This window comes from Myxocyprinus asiaticus, chromosome 18 (genome assembly GCF_019703515.2).
Source record: "Myxocyprinus asiaticus isolate MX2 ecotype Aquarium Trade chromosome 18, UBuf_Myxa_2, whole genome shotgun sequence".
Lineage (NCBI taxonomy): Eukaryota > Metazoa > Chordata > Actinopteri > Cypriniformes > Catostomidae > Myxocyprinus > Myxocyprinus asiaticus.
The window spans coordinates 43,526,216-43,538,678 of NC_059361.1; the positions used below are offsets into that span (position 1 = coordinate 43,526,216).

A 12,463-nucleotide genomic window follows, 5' to 3' on the forward strand; every position below is an offset into this window, starting at 1 on the left:
CTTACTGCGAGAACATGACCATGGCAACGTTGCGGTCGCGGCTTGCTTTCGTAAGAAAGCAAGCCACCCCAGCGGCTCCTGCCTCGGTCCTTCTACCTACGGGTATAAGGTCAGCGCGGCTAGCACTGGGGGAGATTTGAGGACTTCAATGGGATCGTCTCCGCCGGGTATCCCCCCGTGGACCTCCCATTCCCCAGCAGGCTCATCTGCCCCAATCGGGCTTCCGGATGAGTTCGCCGGCTCGTCGCACAGCGAGTCTGGCTTCTTGTTCGGGGCCCGCGAAGATGATGAGCTCTCGAGCGCAGCATCGGAGAGCGGGCTTGTCCAGTCAGACGCAGAAGCCTCAGCTGGGCTTCCCCCTTCGGGGACGGTCGCCCAGTCACAGGCCGATGCCGAAATGACGGACATTTTCCTGGGCAGCCGTGAGCGTCGGGCTAGAGTGGAACCCTCCGCTCTCCCCTGAACCCTCGCGGCTTGATGACTGGCTTCTGGGCTCGCGGCGCTGCTCAAAACAGCTGCGCCCCGCTCCAGTGCCATTCTTCCCGGAAATGCATGAGGAGCTGACAAAGTCGTGGGAGCTTTCACTGCCCGGCCCCGACTCCGCAGTTCCCCCGCTCTCACTACCCTCGATGACGGGGCGGCCAGGGGCTATACGGTGATTCCCCCGGTTGATAAGGCGCTCGTGGTGCAATTATGCCCGCAGAGCGCCGCCACCTGGCATGGACGCCCTAAGCTCCCGTCCAAGCCCTGTGGGCTCACGTCATCCCTGACGGCTAAAGCCTACAGTGCTGCTGGACAAGCTGCCTCTGCCCTGCACGCCATGGCTCTCCTGCAGGTCCACCAAGCCAAGGTGCTGAAAGAACTGCACGAGGGTAGTTCCACCCCAGATTTGATGCAGGAACTGCGCTCGGCGACCGACCTCGCCCTCCGGGTGATGAAGGTCACGGCGTGGTCTCTCGGTCGGACGATGGCCACACTAGTGGTCCAGGAGCGCCACCTGTGGCTCAACCTGGTCGAGATGGGCGAGGCCGACAAGACACGGTTCCTTGCTGCCCCCATTTCCCAGGCGGGCCTATTCGGCGACACCGTTGAGGACTTTGCCCAGCAGTTCTCGACAGTAAAGCAGCAGACGGAAGCAATCCAGCACATCCTGCCCCGGCGCAGCTCAAGATCCCGCACCCTGTCTGCCCCTTTGGCCCGGCCCCGGTGTGGAGCCCACCGCAGGAAGCCGATGCCACCCGTCTCACAGCCGGTGCTGAAGAACCCACGGAGGTCCTCAAAGCGCCCCTGAGACGGGCAACCCAGGGACGAGGGAACCCACTCAGATGGAGCTGGTAGGAAGACCACTCCATCCCCCGGTGGAGGGCTGGGTGGAAAATCTTTTGTTGCCTTTTTGTTTGATTTCGTCGCATGCCCAAGTGGCTGCGGTACCCAACAGTTCAGCAAAAGAGCGGCTTCCTTCCTCCCTGGGTCACATACCCGGTGTGTACGGTCGTCACCACGACTACTGTCCACGGGCTTTTTCTCGCAGGATTGGCGCTCCAGCAGTGCCCTTTCCACCCCTGAGTGCCCAGCTGTGGCACACAGCCGCCCCGATGTGGCAGCCTCCACGGGTTACGAGGACAGACCTCTTCCTCCCCCATCTCAGGCTGTTCTGGGGGTGGTCACAAGGAGCCAGGTAAGTGCTTCGATGTCCCTAGATTCAGCACGGCCACGACGTGCTGTGGCACCTCGCGCTCCGCCCCACCGTGAGGCCCCACCTGCCAGTACGTCCGACGACGTTGTCCCCTTGGTCCCCCTCGTGCGGAATTTGGACGCATGGCTTGCGCTTTCCAATCCATCGCAGTGGCTGGTCCGGACCGTCCGACTCGGCTACGTGATTCAGTTCACCAGGCGCCCGCCCAGGTTCAGCGGTATTCACTTCACCTTGGTCAAGGGCAAAAACGCTGTCATCTTGCACACGGAGATCGCTACCCTCCTACGCAAGGACGCGATAGAACCTGTCCCTCCAGCCGAGATGAAGAAAGGGTTTTACAGCCCCTACTTCATCGTACCGAAAAAAGGCGGTGGGTTACGGCCAATCTTGGACCTGCGAGTACTGAACCGGGCTTTACACAGACTCTCGTTCAAGATTGGTTCGCGGCGGTAGACCTGAAGGATGCGTACTTTCACGTCTCGATCCTTCCTTGACACAGACCCTTCCTGCGGAGGTTCCGGCCGTTGATCCAGGGCAAGCACGTGTTAGTTCGGACGGACAGCACAGCAGCAATAGCATATGTCGCTGTAAGCCACTCACATCCCGGGCAACCTCAACACTACCAAGCTTAAGGCACTCTCCTTGAAGACTGCCCTCCTGACTGCGCTCACTTCCATCAAGAGGGTAGGTGACCTGCAAGCGTTCTCTGTCAGCGAAACGTGCCTGGAGTTCGGTCCGGGTTATTCTCATGTGATCCTGAGACCCCGACCGGGCTATGTGCCCAAGGTTCCCACCACCCCTTTTAGGGACCAGGTGGTGAACCTGCAAGTGCAGGAGGAGGCAGACCCAGCCCTGTCGTTGCTGTGTCCGGTGCGCACTTTACGCATCTATTTGGATAACACACAGAGCTTTAGAGTCTCTGAGCAGCTCTTTGTCTGCTTTGGTGCACAGCGGAAAGGAAGCGCTGTCTCCGAGCAGAGGATCGCCCACTGGCTTGTTGATGCCATAACTATGGCATATCTCACCCAAAACATGCCGCCCCCAGTAGGGCTATGAGCCCATTCTACCCTTGGTGTAGCGGCTTCTTGGGCCCTGGCCAGAGGTGCCTCTCTAACAGACATTTGCAGAGCAGCAGGCTGGGCAACACCCAACACCTATGCAAGGTTCTACAACCTCCGGGTGGAAATGGTTTTGTCCCAGGTAGTGGCACGCAACACAAGCGGATAAGCCCGGGATAGCCGGCCGGGTGTATCGCTTGCACATAGTGCCTTCCACCTCCTTTTGAGCTGAAGACGTGTGCCGTTAATTCCCAGTAGTGTTCACAAAATTTGTTCCCTGGTTGACTTCCTCCGAGCCCTGTGGCAGTCGAGTTTTCGGAGAGACTCACTGCCGGCCCAGTACATGCACTAACTAAGAGCACTGTTCTGTGGTAGGTGCTCCGCATGTGGCGGTTCCCTGTAAGGCTAACCCCATGCAATCTATATCTTCCGCTAGTTTGTTTCCCTGCTGGCATACTGCGTCTTCCTTGGGCAGAGCCCCTCTGCCCCAGTCTCCATGTTTGTAGTAACTCCTCCCCCATTGGGCAGGATCTACCTTGAAGGCTCTCCACATGGTTGGAAAGACCATGTGACGTATTCTTCCACTTAAATATCCCCCCCTCTCTTGGGGCGAGGTGTGGTCTCCGCGGTGTCCTCCCCTTGGGAGGGACACCCCCTGACTAGACCTGGCGGCCCAGTCAGATAATCCCCCTTCTTTTTTAGGGAGTGGAAAAAGAGAAGGGGAAAAGAGGCCACGACTGGGTTAAGCCTGTCTCTATCTTTGGGTAGTCGACTTGTCCCCAAAAGGGCCGTTCGACACTCATAACTGTATTGGGGGAGGTTACAAGTCGACCTGGTGTGCTGGCTATGAGGCACACAGCAAGTCTACCCACCACACACTGCCAGTTCACTTAACACAGCTCAGCCTTGTGGCGTTTTGTATAGGGACCCCTAGTGTCACTACATCGACACCAACGTCGAGTGAGTGACAGATAGGGAACGTCATGTTTACTGGTGTAACCTCCGTTCCCTGATGGAGGGAACGAGACATTGGTCCCTCCTGCCACAACGCTGAACTACCCGCTGAAATGGCCGGACCTTATATCGGCTCCTCAGTGTAAAACCTGAATGAGTGGTTGCATACCAGCTCCTTTTATACCGTATGTCCGGGGGAGTGGTATGCAAATACCACTCGCCAATTTTCATTGACCTTTTATCAAAGACCAGAGGTGTCTCGGGCTCCCAAGAGTGACCCCTAGTGTCACTACATTGACACCAACGTCTCGTTCCCTCCATCAGGGAATGGAGGTTACACCAGTAACCAGTTCATGTGCTTCCAAATATAGAGTATGCATTTTTTTAAATTATAATGAAATTATATAAAATATAAGTAATAAATGCCCTGAGTATACATATTTCCTTTAGATTTAACGTTTTCATTATTTTTATTATTATGAATTTCTTGATTTTTTTTTTTTGACATGACTTTTGTACATCTCAAGAATCAGTGAAAGACAAAATTCAGTGCATCTATTCTAATTGTATTTGCTTGATGAGAAAACAAGTCATTTTCTTTTTCTGTATTTTCTGCAGCAGATAAAGGACTCACCTGATTTGTTTAAAATTACTTGAGTTGTTCTACAATTGAACATATTCGGTTTTCTTGTTAAGGAGGCAGTGTCCCTGTTTTTCAAGTTTTTTTTTCTTTCATTTTTTTTCTTATATATTACTTAATAATTAATAATTGCTTCATCATTCAGGGTCAGATTTTTACCCCAGAAGACCACAGACATAACAGAGACTCATATTACCCACAAAGCGGATGTTTTTATTATTAAAATATTATCAGACATATTGGAAACATTTAACCTTCTTCCATGTTCACAACAATATAACAATTGTATACATGGCAGATACAGATACTTCAACTGAAGGCAATACCTAGAAATTGATTAGCATTTAGAGGTGGATTTTTGGATAACTCTATATCATACTGGCAACCTGCCTGTTTATGAATTATATAAAAAAAGGTTCCTTTCCCCTAATTGCAAAAATGTTAAATCTTAAAAAAAGAACAAGATTATTCTTAAGTCTCAAAGGCAAATGAGCCGTTTTTGAGTGGGATTGAATTTGAAGGACATTTGAACCAGGAGTCCAAATTGAAGTGGAAATACATGTTTACCAAAACTTTTGATCAAAAACTAAAGTGCATTAAAAAAGTTAAGAAAGTTTGGAAGTCTGTATAATGAGAAAGGGTTAAATTGCTTTGACCTACCTCTGAATAAATTTTAAAATGCATGCTGCTTCATCCTGATATGCAATGCTAAAGTTGTAGTACAGTAGGTAGCAATTAATGCTGCCAGGCCCTCAACAAATGCCTCCGAACATGGCCCCAAGACAACTTCCCCTTCCACTGACAACATCCACCTCTGTGGTGTGGTGTCATTGATTCACATATAAAAGATTTGGAAAATAAAATGAAGAATAATAAGTGCTGTAAAATCATTGTTAATGGCTAGAACATGTTAACAGGTCATTTTAACAAATACAACCTTATTGTATAAAGTTTTACCAATGTTTGTCATGTTGAATATAACCATTAGCATTATGTGAGGGAGAGAAAGAAAGGTTGAGAGATACTGACAAAGAAATGGGACACAGAGAGAGATAGAGCTAACTATGGCAGGAACATGTGAGCGAGAGGAGAAATGTGAAGGTGATAGAATATAATCATAGAGGCAGAAAAATTAAAATACTGAAATAGTTTTAAAACAGATTGAAAATCAGCAAATCTATGTGAGTACTGTTTAACAATGTTCTGGGCCACAATCTGACAATGTCGTCTTGATGGGTTGACTTCATGTTTTCACATTGTCATTCACTACCATACTTACTGGCTGCCTTCGATCGGCTGGTGATGTTTTTTATTTTTATTTGTGATGGCCAGCTTAATGCCAGGAGGCATTACTTCCCCAGGCAACTTAAATATTTCAGCCCAGGCACAAGATGCAGAAGAGCAGGCAGGAAAATTAGATGGTGTAGAACATGGAAACCTTGAAAAACTCTGGAACACTGGGCTTGATGCTTCAGAGAGGACTTGATGTAATGAGCGTTGGGGGGTTGAGAAGCTGGCTTGTTCTAACATAACCAAAAATAAAAGTGAAGTGTGAACATGGAACATATACAGTAACACATAACTAAAAATGTTCAAATGCCCATTAGTAACAAGGATATTTCAGTGAGGCTGTTTTTCTGTCCACATAAACAGCATTTGAAATACTTTCACATTTCCATGCAATTTAGTAGTTTACGGCATTGGAAAGGCATGAGGTTTTCCATTAAGACCATTAGGTCTTCTTCCTTCACAAAGTGGAGGTCAGATTGTTTCAAAACCAGTAGCAGTAAGCCCATGGATCAGCTTTTGGAGTGTTTCATCAGAGAGACCAGGAGGAGGAGCAGATGACGAGTTTTATCTCCTCTAAATTGGACATACATTAAAAAGATTGAAGAGAGTAGTGGAACACAATCACATACAAGCCAAATGTTTTGTACATCTGGAGAGGGCAACAATCTAATTGCTCATCTTTGAGAACACAAACAAATCTTGGCTCCTCATCTGTTATGCAGTACACACACAAATCCACCAATTGAACTGCATGCCTTTTCTCAGATATAAAATAAATCATGGAATTTTTGTGAACAAGAATTAGTTTAATTCTGGACAGAAGAATAACCTTGCATTTCTTGTCCTTTTCTCTGATAAGAAAGTACAGTTTACTTAAAGACCGATTCTAAGGATTTCGGCTAAAAATATGTTTCTATAAATTATGCAATACCTGCAGAAATTTAGGCTTCGACTGAAGTTCTCTACAAAACAACCAATGGTGCATGATCCCAGGTTGTCACCTTCAATGGAACACAATGAAGCTTTCAAAATTTTGCCATCATTTACAACAACACCATTCTCTTCAAGATCTTTGAGATCTTCATTCAGTGGTCTGAAAACATGAGCTTTTCCAAAGTACTTTAAATCTGGCTTATTACACATAAGAACAGGTTTTTTGATAGACCAAATCATTGCATGTGGTTTATGTTGGACATAAGATAAACTGCCAGCAAATTGTGTTTCTTTAAGAAATCCTTTAAAAAATCAGACAACACATGAAAAAAAAATATATATATATATATATATATATATATATATATATATATATATATAGATAGATAGATATGTATATATATATATATATATATATATATATATATATATATATATATATATATATATATATAAATTTCTCTGCCTTATATATATGCACTTTTTTATATAATCGGCTCTCGTTGACTCATGGAAAAAGTTTTCTTTCTGAAAGCCGAAGCCACTCCCCTCTCCTCCTTCTGTGGCGTGCGAGGACAGGAAATAAAGCGTGTAGATATGATGAGGATTTGTCACTGGCTCAGCACTGCGTGCCTCTTCTCCTCTATATCAAGTGGCTTTGCCCATTCAGTACGAGCACTGTTATTAGTTGGGCTGAGCTCATGCTGATACAGCCCTTGCTGAGATTGATTGCGTTCATTGTGAGCACATTCAACTCAAAATGCTTTGCACTTGGCTCGCTTTTGTTCTGAAAACTGAAGCTGCTCCCTTCTCCTCCCACTAGACTTTTTCTGCTAGGATGGGATATAGAACATGGAGAGCTTGAGGATGATTTGTCACCGGCTTGAGTCTTGCGTCTCTCCTCTTCTTCATCTAAAGCGGCTTCATCTGTCCAGCACGGCCGTGAAGATTTGCGCCCTGGCATGCATGATACGATCGTGTTTGGCAGAGATAATGATGAGGGAGATGCTATATATTGCTACTGTTTATCCCTGTCAGGCATGGCTGTTTATCACCTGGGCTGAGTCAACGTGCTGACACAGTGCTTGTTGAGATTCATTATGTTCTGTGCACCCGTGGCATTTGCAGCTCGCTCATTCACGTTCGGCGGTGGTGATGATGTCAGGGGTATTTTGTCACTGGGCTTTCATTAGTGAGACATGTATGAACTGAGGTGAGATGCTTACCATAATTTCCCATAACTAAAGGAAAATTGCAGGTTCAATACAAGTTAAGCTTTATCGTCAGCATTTGTGGCATAATATGTTGATTACCACAAAAAACACATACACATATCTGCATTTACCGTAAGGCGAGAGCGCTATTGGACAATACTGCAGTTGTGGCATACATAAACCACCAGGGTGGAGTACTGTCACACACAATGTTGAACCTGGCAAACCAGCTTCTCCTCTGTTGCGAGAAGTATCTCCTGTAAGTAAGTGCGATGCATGTACCCGGTCACCTGAACTGTGGTGCAGACTTGCTCTCACCTCAGGGGATCAGCCAAGGGAAAAAGAGACTTCACCCTCAGACTCTTCTGTGGATTTGGGAGGTATTCGAGGAAGTTGAGGTGGACCTGCTTCCCTCCCCGGAGACCACGCCTCTGGTACTCCATCACTCAGGATCCGCTAGGCTTGGACGCCCTAGCTCACAAGTGGCTAGTGAGGCATAAGTATTTGTTCCCTCCAGTTTGTTTGCCACACCAACTGTTGTGCAAAATTAGGAACGACAGGGATACCGTGCTTTTGCTTGTGCCGGAATGGCTTAAACGCTCTTGGTTCTCAGAGCTGGTACTGGTACAGCTGTTGGATTCCCCTCAACGAGGCAGCTATGTCTTGAAGTGGAGAGGTTTCACTGACTGGTGTTCCTCCCAAGGTGAGGATCCGGCACATTGCCCTGTGCATATGATGCTCCATTTCTTATGAGAGTGTTTGAATGCAGGACTGACTCCATCCATGCTCAAAGTGTGTTCCACTGTTATATATCAGCAGGACACACCCTCTGGGGTGGTTTGTCAGTGGGCAAACACCCATTGGTCATTAAATTCTTGCTAGGTACGAGACAGTTGAGACCCTCTTGACCCGCTACTGTCCCGGTCTGGGACTTAGCGCTTGTACGTAATGTGCTTATGGGCTCCCTGTTCGAGCCACTTGATGCAGTAAGCTTGCACACACCATTTCTGAAAACCATGCTGCTACTTGCTTTGGCATCAGTCAAACGTATTGGGGATCTTGAGGCCCTTTTGGTCTATGATTCTTGTTTAGAATTCAGACCCAGCTTGTCAAAAGCCATTCTGAAGCTTAGGGAAGGTTATGTGCCAAGGTTTGGCCACTCCCTTCAGAGCTCAGGTGTTAACCTTACATGCTTTCTGTTCTCATCCGCTTGAATCGGACGAGGTGCAGAAATGGCACATACTCTGCCCTGTGAGGGTGTTACGCATGCACATTGACCGCACAAGTCAATTCAGGCTGACGGATCAGCTCTTTGTCTACATTGGGGCTGTTCAAATGGTTTGGGCGTCTCCAAACAAAGACTTTTTCAACGAGTTGTCGACTCCATTGCGCTGGCTTATGATTTGCAAGCTGCGCAGTGTCCCATGGGTGCAAATGCTCATTCTACCTGGAGCATGGCCTCCTCCTGGGCATGGATAAAGGTGTATCCCTGCAGGACATCTGCCTCACTGTGGGCTGGGCTTCCCCTTTGCCAGGTTTTATATCTTTAATGTTTCCTTTCTCTCTTTCCAGACCCTTGCTGAAAAGGAGAGTTGATTTCTCAATGTTCACAGCATCATGGTGTTCTGGTTGGCCTTATGTCCATGCCATTCCTTGACATTTCTTAGGATGAAGACCAATGTTTAATGTTCAACTACCCTGTTGGCTAGTGGCATTATTTCATTTGTCAGTCTGTGACTGTTCTGTATTCAATTCCCTACTTTGGTGTGGAAAGTAATTTTGTACAGTGTTTCTCTACCCTGTATGGCTAGTGTCATTGTTATATTTTCTAACTGTGCATCATGCGTTTATCTTTTTCCCTTCCTATTGTTTAATACGAAGGTGAGACTATGACATGTCTTTCAACAACCCTAATGCTTAGTAGGTGTTGCCTTGCTTGTGTGAATCAGTAGCGGCATACGCAGCGTGCAGTCTGAGGACCCTGTCCATAAGATGCTGAAATGTAGCTGGGGCCCCAAACAAACCGAATGTAAGGGTCACAAATTGGTGAAATCCAAACAGTGTGGAGAAGGCTGTTTTTCACAGGACATCTGCGTTAAGGGGATATGCCAATATCCCTTTTTGAAATCCATTCTCGAATAAAAGCGATCCGTGCCGTGTCCTCCTTGGCTAGCACCCACCACCGGCAGGTGTCACAGAGCTGCTGGGCAAAGGCAAACGGGCGGCTGACCTCACTCAGCGTTAAGAAGCGGAAATGCTGGCAGTGTTCTTCTGGGCTGCATCCGACCCGTTGCAAGATGGACTTCTTCAGCACCTAGTAGTCCAGGAGGTTGGCGACCAGAAGCTGTTGTGCCGCGATCTTGGCTTCCCCGGTCAGCAGTGGCAGAAGATGGACCGTCCACTGTTCCGGCGGCCACTTCAGAGATTCGCTGGTGTGCTCAAAGTGCTCAAGGTAGGCCTCCGGGTCATCTTGAGGCCCCATTTTGGTGAGCAACACGTGGGGGTGCGCTGCTGCCAGGGACGTGGATACCGCCCCCTTCTGGGGTACTAAGCTCCGCAGCACCTGCTGGTCCTCCTCCTGGGCCCGAAGGATCACCTCAAAGCGCTGTTGCTGCTCTCTCCAAAGCTCCATGAGGGCCTGGTGTTGGCCCTGGTGGATGCTGGCAAGGGACTGGAAGACTTCCTCCAGCGGCGACGTATCCTTCTTCCTCTAATCCCAGGTTTTGGCACCAGTGTAACAAGTTCAAGGAATGAGAAAGCGGGAGACGGCGAATCCAACTCAAAGGTAAATTTATTCTTCACACAAAAACATGTTCGCTTGACTACGTAATGGTAAAGCTTCACACAAAAACACTCAAGCGCTATATAAAGTGGGACTGGCAGTGGCCAGCACACTCATAGCTTCAGCTGGGCTCTTACTCTGAGGTCTGGTCCCTTTTATTTCCTCTGTCTCTCACTGCGAATAAAGAAACAGCAATTACCAGCAATTCATCTCAGGTGAAAACCCTTACTGCTTCCTCTCTTCCCAGACAAACACTCGACATCGCCCTCGCTTCCACAGTCTCAGTCCTTCCTTTCAGGGAACCAGTACGTTTTCTCCACTGCAAGGGACATTGTTACTGCAAGCAGATCTCGTCTTGCAAAAGAAAATGTTCACAAACTTACCTTCTTGCAGAACAACATGAAGATAGTGGCCTAGAATGTAATGGAGTGACCTTTTGTTCTGATTTGCTCAAATAGTTATACTGTATACAGTTTCCGAATGTTATGTGACACTAACAAGGTCTTTTAATCATATTACTCCAGTTTTAGCTTCTTTGCATTGGTTACCAATTCATTTTAGGATTGATTTTTAAGATTTTATTAATTACATATAAGGCATTACATGGGTTGGTGCCTGAATATTTAGCATTTACATTTAGCAGAACTTTAAAGACCTTATGAAACAGTTAGACCTCTTAGATCTTCTTTTCGTGAACTGTTGGCTGTTCCAAGACCGGTGATAGAGCGTTTGTAGTGAAGGCAACATTTTCCAAACAAAGACTTCCACAATTTAGTCAATACCTTTTTTGAAGGTCAATGTCAACATTATAATATTTATAATAATATAATAATATATTATTAAAATATCGCCTGTTGTAATTCAGGCGATACCTTTTTAAACGGCTAATGTCATCATAATATTCTAATACATAATTTTTAATGTGGACTGACGGCAGCAGCCATGCGCTGGATTGTTTGCGATTAACACTTGGGAATTTAGAAGTCCTCAGAATGATTTCTAAGTTGTCATGGGTTTAGGAACTACTTTTAGTGTTAAAATGCTACATGAATTACTCTTGGTTGAAAATTTTGGGAGTCCTAAAATCAGAGAAATGGAAGAAAATGACTCCACAAAATGATCCCAACAGATGCCTAAACTTAATCCTTTACCTAGCCCTGACCTTGCCCTTTGTGCTGGGGATATAGTTTTTTAGTGTACAGCAATCATTTTCAAATGTTCTTTGATGGAAAACACCAGTGGCAACAGTTCATGCAATATACTGTTTTTGTATTGTAGGGTCTAAGGCTGCATTTTCTTCAGATGATCTGAGCTCTCCATCTGTACAGCATGTGTCTGCAGTATGTACTGCTCATCTGAAAGTTCTTCAGCTTGCTGAGGAGCTGAAAGTGGCTCTTGAAGAACAGGCATGTATAGAATATTTGGACACTCTGAGAAGACAGATCCCCTCTGCCACAGCTCACACTCTGATGCTCTGGCTGGACAGACGATTGGTGAGAACTGACTTATTACAACAGTCATGTAAGCCATTTGTAGGTTGATTTCACCTAAAAGTATAACACTCTGCACTCTGCAACATTGTCTCAACCAACGGTGTGAATTTTGGTGCGGGACTATAGTTTTCTGGAATGCGTTTGAAAAAGTGGCTGAGATCGGAATGGCATAGAGTGGTATGGTAATACTATTGTTACTATTTCTGATATACTCTATGGCATGCATATTAAGAGTAGTTTGGTTGTATACAATTCTGAATTCAGCCACTGTTTAGTTTTACAATTCCATTTGGTGCACAGCAAATCAAAAGTGTTAAATGATCACTCCTTGATGTACATATGGCTCTAACGCTATCGCCATAATGTAGATTTCAAATAAAACCTTTTCAATAAAACAAAATTC

General features: G+C 46.4%; 1 protein-coding gene across 2 annotated transcripts in view; it reads left to right on the top strand.

The window, feature by feature from the left end:
- ppfibp2a (PPFIA binding protein 2a) overlaps positions 1-12,463 on the top strand; it is a 102,930-nt gene that overhangs the window by 20,243 nt on the left and 70,224 nt on the right. For both annotated transcript variants that reach the window (XM_051724733.1, XM_051724734.1), the window contains exon 2: positions 11,846-12,060. In XM_051724733.1, the coding sequence (XP_051580693.1) occupies positions 11,846-12,060 (215 nt within the window). The remainder of the gene's footprint in view (positions 1-11,845; positions 12,061-12,463) is intronic.